Source organism: Rhineura floridana, chromosome 1 (genome assembly GCF_030035675.1).
Source record: "Rhineura floridana isolate rRhiFlo1 chromosome 1, rRhiFlo1.hap2, whole genome shotgun sequence".
NCBI lineage: Eukaryota > Metazoa > Chordata > Lepidosauria > Squamata > Rhineuridae > Rhineura > Rhineura floridana.
This window is the reverse complement of record NC_084480.1, coordinates 46,734,669-46,747,814: the sequence shown is the minus strand read 5'-3', so window position 1 is coordinate 46,747,814 and position 13,146 is coordinate 46,734,669. Positions and strand designations below refer to the sequence as shown.

At 44.1% G+C, this 13,146-nt stretch overlaps 1 protein-coding gene across 8 annotated transcripts in view; it reads left to right on the top strand.

Annotated features, from left to right (window-relative positions):
• The first annotated feature begins 1,786 nt into the window (after nt 1–1,786).
• Nucleotides 1,787–13,146, top strand: part of PDE8B (phosphodiesterase 8B) — a 68,481-nt gene continuing 57,121 nt past the window's right edge. For all 8 annotated transcript variants that reach the window (XM_061620217.1, XM_061620260.1, XM_061620207.1 and 5 more), the window contains exon 1: nt 1,787–2,098. In XM_061620217.1, the coding sequence (XP_061476201.1) occupies nt 1,787–2,098 (312 nt within the window). The remainder of the gene's footprint in view (nt 2,099–13,146) is intronic.

The following is a 13,146-nucleotide window of genomic DNA, read 5'->3' as shown; positions in this document are numbered from 1 at the left end:
CTATCTATCTATCTATCTATCTATCTATCTATCTATCTATCTATCTATCTATCTGTCTGTCTGTCTGTCTGTCTGTCTGTCTGTCTGTCTGTCTGTCTGTCTAATCTAAAACCAATTTCCTTGGTCAAGTCACAGGCTAGCACAGGGGCAGGGAAACTTATTCAGCCTCAGGGCCACATTCCTTTCTGGACAACCTTCTAGGGGCCACATGCCAGTGGCAAAAGTGGGCAAAGCAACAAATGTGAATGTTACCTTTGTACAGTGGGCTGGTTTCTTCACACTCACACACATCCCACTCTCTCCTCCATCTATGCAAGCAAGAAACATCATCAGAGCTCAAGGATACATTCCAACCTGACAAAACCACACAAGGAGGGTGCGAAACAGGGCTGGTGAGGGTTGTGGCTCAGGAGGGTGTGGCTTCAGGAGAATCCCAAGAGCCAGACAGAGATGTCTCGAGGGCCACAATTGGCTCCTGGGGCCTGAGGTTCCTCATCCCTGGACTAGCATAGGGAGTGGTACAGTTGAAGAGAGGGGGTTATACAGATAGGGCAGATTTGACCGGTTGTGTTCAATAGGATGGGACAAAATAAACAAGCTGTAATTTGGAGTATGGCTGGGGGAAAGGGGAAGTAAACCACTGGGATCTCCAAGGGAAAAGGTTTGTCTTCATCTGGGGAATGTGCTGGGGGTAGGAGGATCCCAGAGCGCACAGAACAGTATGTTTTGCCCAGTGGTGGGGCAAACAGCCCCTGGGGAGAGGGAGCCATTTTGATCAACAGAACAGCCCGGATGAAAGGATGAAGCATCTCTTACCAACCCCTGCTTCAGTCCAGTTTGGGGGACCCGACTTTTTCTTTTACCTGAAAATACACGCACTAGGAGCCTAGATCCCACCTAACCTTTAACTGCAGCCTCATCCTTACTTTTTCCATGTCAAAAAGGAATGGTTCTCACTCATTCCTATGGGGAAGAAACTGAAACAGCAGCGCCCTGCACATTCCCATTCCCACAGGTCCCACCCGGCCTTTCCTTTCCTCTTCCCATAGGGACAGGGAACCTGCGGCCTTCCAGATGTTGTTGGACTCCAACTCCCATCAGCCCTAGCCAGCGCGGCCAACGGTCAGGGATGATGGGTGCCGGAGCCCAGCCACACTTGGGGGCCACAGGTTGCCAGAGCCGAGCAGCCCGCGCTCTCCCTGCGGCCGGACTCGAGGCACGAGCCTGCTGAGGGTGAGCAGAGATGCCACTGCCGCCAGGGGCCGCAACAGTCAGGATTGCGGCAGTCGCAAAAGGCGGCGCAGCAGACGAGGGCAGGCTCTCCTCCCGGTGGCAGCGCGCAAAGTTCCCCCAGGAGGGCAGCCTTCCGGGTTCCTCGCCCTCCTCCGCCCTGAGCGGGGTACTATGAAAGGATGCCCTGATGGAGCGCCGCAGGCTCAGGCTGCTCCGCGGCGGCCGGCGGCAGGAGCTCGCAGAGGGCTCCCGCCTCGGGGAGCCGGGAGCGTCTCGTGGAACCCCTGGGGCGCCTTAGAGGGGAAAGCAAACCGATATACTCGCGCCCTCACACAGGCAGCGCGCGGGGCTTGTGCCGGCGGAGAGGCGAGGCGATGTGCAGCAGCACAAGGCCGCCGTCATCGGCTCCTTAGCCTGGGCTGAGCTGTGCAGGAAGCGCCCCCCGTCCGCCGAGCCGGCTCGGCCGTCCCTCGCCAGCTGCAAAGGGTGGCTTCGGGGCCCCCGCCGGCTTGCTTGGCGCCAGGGGTGGCGTGGCGAGGGCGGCGGCGGAGGGATGGGCTGTGCTCCCAGCATCCACGTCTCGCAAAGCGGCGTGATTTACTGCCGGGACTCGGACGAGTCCAACTCCCCGCACCAGACCACCACCATCTCGCAGGGCACAGCCGCCACCTTGCACGGCCTCTTCATCAAGACCGACGCGGCCGATTCCATCCCTTCGGTCCTCGCCTACCAGAGCCGACAGCCGCCGCCGCCAAACTGCCCGGCCCACCCGCGCAGGGAGCCCGCTGGCCGAGAAGGCAGGATCGGAGTGCACCACTGCTGTGGCGTCGAGGCGGAGACCCAGACTAGCCAGACCAGCGTCAAGGTAAAGAAAAGGGGTGGCGGCTGGGCTGGTGGCGGCAGCGCCGTGCAGAGCAGCCATTTGGGGCGAGGGGACGGGGATTGGGGTGTTGAGGTGGGGAAAAGGGTGTGGCGTCGTTCCCCCTCCCTGCTAAGACATTCTCACCAGGGCGACCCCTTGAAGGAACTCTCCTGGTTCCTAACCAGGCTTGGGCGAAAATGGCTTTTTTTTACCATCCAGCCCACTGGAACTTATTCACTAGGAGGCGGGAACTTTTGACTGGCAAACCTTTCCCCCTCACTACATGTTGGCACTTAGTCAAGGCGCTCCATTCAAGGTAGCCACCCAAGCAGGCCTCCTTCTCCAGAGCGAGGGGCCCCACTGGGGGTGGCTCCTTGAAAGTTCAGCCTTTGCCACGTTTACCACCATGGTAGAGGCTGCCTGAATCCCGAAGGGCAACACGGAGTAGGATGCAGTGAGATGGCTGCCCTCCAAAAGGTACTTTCCCAGGAGATGAGCAGCAAGAGCCACCAAGAGAGGAAAGGCAGAGTCAATAGCACACTGTGTGTTTTGTCTCTCACGTGGTGCTGTTTTGGCTGGCGGTGGCAAAGAGCCGCTCATGCTCAACCGAAGGGGCGGGAAGGAGGGAGCCTGCTGCTGAATAGCTGCGGCTTGTGCTGAGCAGAGATGCTGCTGCAGATGCACATGGGATGCAGCTGAAAGGAGCTGTTGCCATGGCACCCCAGTGACTCACTGCTGCTACTGGCCCCTCCCATTCTGGCCAGGCGCTGGGACATGCATATCGGTGACCACACTCACGTACGGCATTGGCAAGCAGCAATAATGCTGAAACTCAGGGTTAAAGGTACTGCACGTATCTGAGGCTTCAGTGTATTTAACTTTGCCAGTCTATTTGCTCATAAGAATGCATCTCAAATATGCCTGCATTTATCTGAATAGAAACTTGTAAGTTGGTGGGGGGGGAGAAAGATAGGTGCATGTACAGTTGCATTCCCAAAAGACAAAAGTATGAATTAAGTGTGAGAGGTAGCTGTATTAGTTTGTCTGTTGCAGCAAAAACATGCTGTGGCACCTTACAAATCAACAGATTTATTATGGCATAAGCTTTCTGATGAAGTGGTCTGTAGTCCATAAAAGCTTATGCCATAATAAATCTGTTAGTCTTTATTATAAGGTACCACAAGACTGCTTGTAATGGGAATGGGATGAAGAGTGGGTCTACCACCCCCCTCCACAGCCTTTTAATATCTAGGATAAACAACTTGCAAGGCTTAGACTATTCCTGAGAATCAGTCAATTTTTTGTTTACAGTAATAGGTGACTAAGCAGTCAGCAGCCAGAACTGTTACAGAGTCTCTGCAGGAATGGGAATCCATAGGATTTGGCAAGATCATACATATACACAGGCAGGGTCGTATTATGTTTCAACTTAGAAAAGGGAGACCAGAGTTCAAATCCCTGTTTGCTATGAAGTTCTGTGAGTGACCTTGGACTAGTCACCATCTGTCAGCCCAGTGAGAGGATAAAATGGGAGTAAATGGATATTACCATAAGATAAGGATATTACCTTATCTTCGAAGGGATATAATTGTGAGGAATAAATAAGGGCTAAATAAGGAATAAATAAATGGGTAATGAGCCACTGAGGTTCTGGTTATTTCATATCCATGATCAAGGCAAATATCAACATTTTAAAATAGATGTCAGAACCAGAACTAAAGGCTAGGAAAGAGGAAGAGACCAATGGCCAAAATGGAAGATCAGCACCAACTAGATGGTGACCTGGTTGGCATGTATCCAATGAGCAAGCATGCAGGTTCCTGAACTGAAGATTGTGGCTGCAGGCCAAACCTGGGACTAAGGCTTGATTTGGCTTAGCATTATGTCTGAACCCAGACTTGTGGTTTGTCATGCTCCAGACAAACCAGGAGCTGTAACCAAGGTTTATTCTTGGTTTGTCACTCATTGTTTGTCTGGGGGAGACAAATCACGAGCCCAGGTTTGAACATAATGCTTAGCCTTTGGTAGTGCTGCAGTAGCAGGACCAGGGAAGGAGTGCCGCTTCCGGCAACCTGCATGTTTGCTTGTTTGTACTTGTAAGCAGGCAGGGCCAAAGGAACAGAGTGATACATGGACCGAACACAGAATAAATATTAGGACAGAGATGTAGGCTAGATAAAGCTACAGTCATTAGCGGGGGTGGGGGGATCATCATATACTGTTCAAACATTGGTTTTGGTCAACTTTCTCGATAGAACCGTTATACAAAGTCTGAATTACTATTTCCATTACCTATGAATTAAAATGCAAGGATTAAAAGCAATGCCTCTAGTCTGTATAACAGAAGTGGAGAACCTGTGGTCCTCCAGATGTTGCTGGACTACAATTCCATCATCCTTGATCATCGCCAATGCGGATTGGGAAATTGGATTCTACATCTAGTAGCTGTATAAGGTTCAAGATTATATTTGGCAAAGGGCAAGTTAAAGATCTGGGTAGGACCAGGGGTGGGGAATCTGTAGCCCTTCAAATGTTGTGTTAGTCCTGGTCAGGGATGATGAAGTTATATTCCAACAACATCTGTAGGGCTACAGATTCCTCACCCTCATCCTAGACTCATGAAAATCATACATTCAGAATGCCTTCACATTAAATGGGAATCATCTGAGTCCAGCTAACTGATATTGCAGCCTGATCTGCACGCATGTGTTTCTGTGTGTGTTGGTAGACATGGTGTTTCCCCCTCCCTCCCGTGTGGGTAAGTGAGTACAAAGAGCTATCCAGTAATCCATCACACAGTGCTTGTTGTCAGGAAACCTTTGTACTCAGGGATGCAACTGGCCAGTAGCTTAATCGAGATCCCATTTTGTAAGTATGAAAACACTGAACAGGTGGATGTAAACCTAAATGCCTGACAGAGTAATGCTGCCATGTTGAAAGCTGTGTTATCCTTCTAGCATTGGTTAGACTCTGGGATGTGTATTTGCTACTACCATATTCTGCAAAAAATTGAGGGAAGAGGATTATGAGTTGCTTAGTACTTCATTTAAAAGGAATGGTAGGGTACAGGAAGAGCCTTCAATGATACCATTCTTCTCTCACTCCAATCCATGCAAAGAGAAAATGTGCCACTCTGTCAGGAACTGCATTGGGCTGATTATCTTTCAGAGGGAAAGGCTCACAACTGCAATGCCATCTGGTTCCTCTGCTGCAAGTAAATTATAATTACGCTGAAAAATAGGCTTGTTTGGTGCAGTCCTATAAATTATAGTGGTATATCAACTACCTTAGCAGCATATATACATTACCGTGACTTGTTGTTCCTATTCAAGTAAAGCTCTGGTTTAATTACAACCCCATCTTTCACAGTCAGGGCAAATTAAAACAGGTGTGCTGAATGTGTATTGAACTCAGAAGTGAAAGAAATTCTACCAGCCACTTTTACAAAAAGTGTAGGACTTTCTCCCAAATTTCCTTTGCTGTTATGGTCTCCAAGCCGACTACGACCTATGGCGACCTTATGAATCAGCGACCTCCAAGAGCATCTGTCATGAATCACCCTGTTTAGATCTTGTAAGTTCAGGTCTGTGGCTTCCTTTATGGAATCAATCCATCTCTTGTTTGGCCTTCCTCTTTTCCTACTCCCTGCTGTTTTTCCCAGCATTATCTTTTCTAATGAATCATGTCTTCTCATTATATGTCCAAGTATGATAACCTCAGTTTCATCATTTTAGCTTCTAGTGATAGTTCTGGTTTAATTTGTTCTAACACCCAATTATTTGTCTTTTTCGCAGTCCATGGTATGCACAAAGCTCTCCTCCAACACCACATTTCAAATGAGTTGATTTTTCTCTTATCTGCTTTTTTCACTGTCCAGCATTCACATCCATACATAGAAATTGGAAATACCATGGTCTGAATGATCCTGACTTTAATCTTCAGTGATACATCTTTGCATTTGAGGACCTTTTCTAGTTCTCTCATAGCTGCCCTCCCCAGTCCTAGCCTTCTTCTAATTTGTTGACTATTGTCTCCATTTTGGTTAATGACTGTGCTGAGGTATTGATAATCCTTTACAAGTTCAGTGTCCTCACTGTCAATTTTAAAGTTACATAAATCTTCTGTTGTCATTACTTTAGTCTTTTTGACGTTCAGCTGTAGTCCTGCTTTTGTGCTTTCCTCTTTAATTTTCATCAGCATTCGTTTCAAATCATTACTGGTTTCTGCTAGTAGTATGGTATCGTCTGCATATCTTAAATTATTGATGTTTCTCCCTCCAATTTTCACACCTCCTTCATCTTGGTCCAGTCCCGCTTTCCGTATGAAAACTTTCCCTTACCCTTTCTTTTTACCCTTATCTTTTCTTTTTAATTGCGCTAATTGGCTGTGCAGACAACATAAAAGCGTTCGTGTAAGATTTCCATAAATAGGGCTGTTAGTTAAATGTTGAAGTGTTGCCAGTTATATTCATTCTGAACATATCTAGCTGCCAGTTGTATACCTTTATTAGAAATATAGTATTCTTGAGGGGTAGAAAGATGCATTCACCTCTTTCTCCTCTTACATTAAAGTCATTTGCATAGCAATATAGCTGAGAGCAGTGAAAGTTCACCATGTAATATAACAGGATGAGCGAGGAGGAATAGAGAACTTCTGTTGTGCTCTAGCCATGTTGTGCTACAACAAGAACACCATTGAAACAAGTGGTTGCTAAGTTAACAAAGCTTTCTTAAATGCTTCATAATGCTGGTTAATATTCCATAATTTGCAGAGTTAGGAGTCTAAAAATATATTGGTTTTAGGTCTTCTTAATATTAATGAGGAAACTTCTTTTCAAAAGACAACTGAAATAATTAATAAATTTAAAGATATTGGCTCAGTGCATTGCAGTATACAGGGCAACAGTTCCCAAATGTTTGGTATTTATTTTATTTATTTATTAAATTTATATCCCGCCCTTCCTCCCAGAAGGAGCCCAGGTCTGAGCTTTCTTTCTGGGTTAAAATGGAAGGGACTCTTGCATTCCAAAATAGTGTCAGTTTCCAGAACAATCGGCAGCCATTTTCCTTGCAAATTTCAGATAGTACAGTTAATATTGCCTGCCAGGAATCCCATAGTTCCTCTCTCTCTAGTTAGGGCTCATGGATGTAGTTATTGTAGCATATAGTTATACTCTTTTAACATTATCAGCAGTCTTTCAAGAGAACGACATTAATTTACGTCTAAAATCATGTGTTATGCAGGGTCTGAACTGGTGGTGTGGTTGACCAGGAATGAGACTTAGAGGTCGTAGTGGATAGCTTGATGTAGATTTCGACCTAGTAATATATGACAGCTGTGAAAAAGGGAAATTCTATGTTTGGGATAATAAGGAAAAGGGTTGAAAATAAAACTGCCAATATCCTAATGCCATTATACAAATCTATGGAACAGCCACACTTGAAATACTGTGTACAGTTCCATTTCTTGCCCTTCAACAAGGACATTGTAGAGCTGGGAAAGTTTCAGAAAGGGACAAGCAAAATGATCCAGGGGCTGGATCAACTCCCTTGTGAGGAAAGGTTATAACATTTGGGCTTTTTAGAAAAATCAAGTGGGGGGACATGATCGAAAGTGGATAGAGAGTTTTTCTCCCCATCTCGATAATACTGAAACTCAGGGCCATCCAAAGAAGCTGAATGTTGTCAGATTCAAGACAGACAAAAGAAATGGCTTCTTACACAGTGCAGAGTTAAACTGTGAAATTTGCTCCCAAATGATGTAGGAATGGCCACCAACTTAGATGGCTTTAAAAGAGGATTCATAAGGACATTAACTGCTCCTAGCCATGATGGCTCTGTACTGCCTTCGGTGTCAGAGGCAGCATGTCTTTGAATACTAGTTGGTGGGAACTACAAGTGGGCTGAGTGCTGTTACACTCAGGTCCTGCTTTCAGGCTTCCCATGGACATCTGGACGGCCACGGTTAGAATAGGATGCTGGGCTAGACTGGCCTTTGGTCTGATCCAGGAAGACTCTCCTTATGTTCTTACGTAGTATATTGTTTGGATCCAAGTATGGCTTTTTTTTTTACAGTCTAGTAGACTCATGTGCAATATATATGTCCAAGATGAAATAACAATAGCTCACACCTTGAAAATGTGGCAATGGCTGCTGTTAATCTTTTCAAGGTTCACTATCTCGTAACTTTAAATAGCTTTCACAAAGTCAGCACAACCCAAAGGGAACTTGGAATATAGGATAAGAATTGCTCTGAAGGCACAACTCTCTTTAAAAATATTAAGTGGTTTATAAATGTTTCTAAATAAAAATAAATAAAATACAAATGAGGGCATTCCTAATAATTTCCTGTATTTCCAGTGTCCAGAACAGAGTACTGGGGCTTAAGTAGCCAAAATGACATCCTCCATACACAAGAAGGAGATCTCAACAGGCTCAGGAAACCTCAAGGTTTGCAGAAGTACAAAATACCTCTAAGGAAAAAAACCCTCTAAAAAGGGAGGGGACACCCTCAATGAGGGCTGAGCATAATCAATGGGCATGGAATGCTGACTGACTGGAAGAGAGACTGGGATGGAGTATCCTGGAGGAAGGCATGGCCAGTTAACTGAAACACTGAACCAATTGATAGCTGAAGCCAATGGGAGTTATAGTTGAAACATCTGGAGGGCACCAGGTTGGGAAAGGCTGATTTAGGGAATGGGAACAGCTCTTCCTCACCCCATGAATAGAAGACGGTCAAAGAGGTTCCGGGGCTGTCAGGGGACAGGAAGCAATGGGAGACAGGAAACCATGGACAGGGTCTCAGGGAGGAACCTCTTGAGAGCAAAGGAGCTTACTGCCTCCTGCTGAGAACAGACTTGTAAGAACATCGTGAAAAAGCACAAGAAGAGATCTTGCTACCATCCTAATGTCTGCAATCACTTTTTGCTAATGAAATACCAGGGGCCCTTCAAAATTGGTTCAAGCCATTTGAACAGGCATAACAGATTTAGTTTGTTAGATACATAAGCTATTGTGCTTGTGCTGTTTGCTGTTTTTTGTGCCATTAGACTAGAACAGAGTTCACAACCTTTGTTTCATCACACCTGAGCCCTATTTGATGGAATTAGAAGTTTTTCAATCTCTGTCAGCACCAACTACAAACTCTGCTCCTGATGAATCCTTGTAGGTGATCATTTTGCCCCGAGCACAGTAGTAACTTGGTTTCTGATATCCAAAAAGATGTGTGTGTTAGTCTTAGAAACTTTGAGAAATGTAACATGGATTGTAAAATAGCTCTTGTCAGTGGTGGTTTCAGCACCTTGAACAACTCATTGACAGTTCAGACTAAAACCCAGAGCGGATTCCGCTGCCCCACTGGCATGGTGCCACCAGCTACCACTGGCTCTATTTCTTATTGTATAAAATAGGCATTTTTGTTGTTGATGCTAAAGAGATGCTGCTTTTCTAATGTAACTAGGAATGTAGAAAGGATTATATTGTCTAGAGAAGGAAGTTCTGCTAATGAGGTCATGTGTTTTCATATTCACATTTGTTGATTAAATAATTAGACATAAATTATAAAATGTGTTTGGCCAAAAGTTGTGGTGATAAAAAAAAACAGTTGTTCAGATGAATTTCAACTGCAAGTCTGCAGCAGAAAGTACAGTGTCCATTATCTGATGGCGCATCTTTACAGTAGGAGTCCAGAGATTAGATTTTATACTCAAAACTGACGTGTTATCAAGGCTGGCTAAAATCTTTGTCCCTCTTTCAAAAATCCAAATTATACTTTAGCCAGGGTAGTTTTCTGCTTCTTTGTATCATGGTTTATATTTTGGGGATACACCTGAATATGGCATTGTCACTTGAGACCCAGGTGGCCTCAGTGACAAGGTGCATATTACTAGCTCTGGCTCGGTGTATGCCCTTGTAAACTTGCGCCTAGAGTATTGTAGTGCACTTTATATTGAACTTCCTTCCAAGATGGTTTAAACATTGCAGCTAGTGTATTGACTGGTGCATCAGCGTGTAGTTTTATATGACTCAATCTGTCTTGGCTGCCTATATACTACTGGGTCCACTTCAAAGAGTACTAACTTTTAAAGCCCTGCATTGCCTTGGATCTAGCTATCATATCAACTCTCCCATACCCTGCAGTCAGCAGATAGGAGGGGGGTCTATTCACCGACTTGCTGGAGGGCTTGGAGGTGCAGTGACATGTGAGAAAGCCTTCTCTGTTGTGACACTCTGACTGTGAAATCCCTCCTCCTGGAGACAAGGGTGGCAACAACTTGATGGAAATTCTGAGTGAAAAAATGTTTGTTCTCTTGGGCCTTTGGAGGAAAATTAGTTGATGTTGTTTGATGTTTCAGTTTTTTCTACACTGCTGTATTTTATTAATTATTGGTTTTAAGTATTCTTATTGTTGCTTTATGTTAAATGGAATACATTATGTTGGAAACTACCTTAAAATCACTATGTGTGGCGAGGGGTGTAGAAATCTGTTAAATAAAATAAAATGGTGTTGTTTCCTTTGCTTTAGCTTTAAGAGAAGATGGCAACTATTTTAGGACACAGAATTCTTGTGCAATAGTAATAGAATGAAAATGTTAAGTTTGGTACATTGTTAACATATTGTACTACAGATAATTAAATTGTTCTGCACATTAGTTAGCTAATTATTACATATGTACCACAGAAAATAGTTTTCAACATTTCTTTCCTAATGTTTGTTTTAAGTACCTCCTCATTTTATCATTTCCTGACATGGCATAAAATACAAAGGTTTTTTTTAAAAAAATAGTAACGTGTATGTAGCATCTACAACGAGGCAAACTAACAGTTACCACATCAGTCTGGTTAAAGCATAGGATTTTTGTATGAATGAAAAAAGGCTTCGTTCTTAGGGCACAACCCAGCCAAAGTTAAAGCACTGTTGAGCCCAGTTTATTTTAATAGGAAAATTCAGCACATAGGCTGCAATCCTATACACCAGTGGTGGAGAACCTTAAGCCCATGGGCCATATTGCACAAATCCAAATTTGGCCCTGGGGAACATGATCATGCAGCTGATCCCTGCAGAAAGCTGACTTGAAGTCACTGCCCATCAGCTGATGAGCAGTGACTTCAAGCCTGATGATTAGTGGCATTTCAGAGCACCGCACAAGGCTCTATGCAAGCAGCGCATGGTGCTTTGTAGTCCCAATGATCATCACCTGATGTCAGTCATTGTGATGTTAAGTGATTGACAGGAAGACTGCCCCACCTATCCATCAGATTAATATCACTACCCCAGCTATACAGATTTATCTGTAACACCCATTGAATTGAGTGGGGCTTACTTCTGAGTAGACATGTACAAGATTACACTGTTAATTTCTCCAGTTGAAATCAATGGGAGTTATGCTTAACGTTGGTTGTATCATGCTCTTAATATTGTGTTTGATAAGATACTGTAGTATTTTTTTTCCATGGTGGGAGAAGTAAATCTCGTTGACCCATTGTATCCAATGTGTTATTTTTATTATTAGAAAATATTTCCAAGCTTCTGGGAAAACTGGCTCAGTGTGGCACATCCAATTATAAAAGGTCTTTCAAAACAAATAACGCATGGACTATGCTTTGATAATGCAATCAAAACTTAACAGGAATAGAAAAGACAAATATTATTTCAGTAGGAATTCTACCAAGGCAAGTATTGCCTTGAAGCTATAAAAAGCTATAAAGAAAAGCTATAAAATGAATAAAAAAATAGAGAAATAAGTTTTTCTTTGCCTGCTGACTATTTATATTTTACACTTGCATGTTTGCACAACACATGGCTTGTGGGTGCTGCTTAAAGTTGCCTGATCTCTTCAGAAGTTACAATGCCTTGCAAAAGTAATCAGACCCCGACCAATGCTCTCATATTACTGAATTACAAATGGCACATTATAATTTTGTTCTATATGATATTTTATTTTGAAACACTGAAACTCACAATCAATTATTGTAAGGTGACATTGGTTTTATGTTGAGAAATGTTTGTAAGAAACATACTGAAACATGTTGCTTGCATACGTATTCAACCCCCCCACATTAATATCTGGTAGAGCCACCTTTTGCTGCAATAACAACTTTAAGTCTTTTGGGGTAGATATGTATCAGCTTTGCACACATTGTCAGAGGGATTTTGGCCCATTCTTGGCAAATTCGCTCCAGGTCATTTAGGTTGGTTGGTTGATTGTGGACCACAATTTTCAAAGAGCGCCACAGATTCTCAATGGGATTGAGATCAGGACTTTGACTGGGTCACTGTAGGACATTCACTTTTTTGTTCTTGAGCCACTCCAGTGTTGCTTTGGCCTTGTGCTTGGGATCATTGTCCTGCTAAAAAGTGAATTTCCTCCCAAACTTCAGTTTTTTAGTGGACTGAAGCAGGTTCTCATGCAGTTACTTCCCTGTGTTTTGCTCCATCCATTCTTCTTTCGATTTCAGCAAGATACCCAGTCCCTGCTGATGAGAAGCATCCCCACAGCATGATGCTACCACCACCGTACTTCACTGTAAGGATGGTGTGTCTTGAGGCATGGGCAGTGTTAGGTTTGTGCCACACATAGCGCTTTGAGTTTTGGTCAGAAAGGTCTATCTTAGTCTCATCTGACCGCAAAACCTTTTCCCACATCGCAGCTGGGGCTCTCTCATGCTTTCTGGCAAACTCCAGATGTACTTTCAGATGGTACCTTTTGAGTAATGGCTTCTTTCTTGCCACTCTCCAGTAAAGGCCAGTGTTATGCAGAGCTCTTGATAATGGTTGACTGATGCACCATTACTCCATTCCCAGCCACTGAACTCTGTAGCTCCTTCAAAGTGGCCTCTCTGTGGCTTCTCTCACAAGTTTCCTTCTTGTTTGAGCACTGAGTATTGGGGGATGGGTGGTGTGATGCAGCTTCCACTTCCGGATTATTGATCCAGCTGTGCTCAATGGGATATCCAAACGCTTGGATATTATTTTGTACCCTTTTCCTAATCTATGCATTTATATTACATTATCTCTCACTTCTGTAGAATACGCTTTGGTCTTCATTT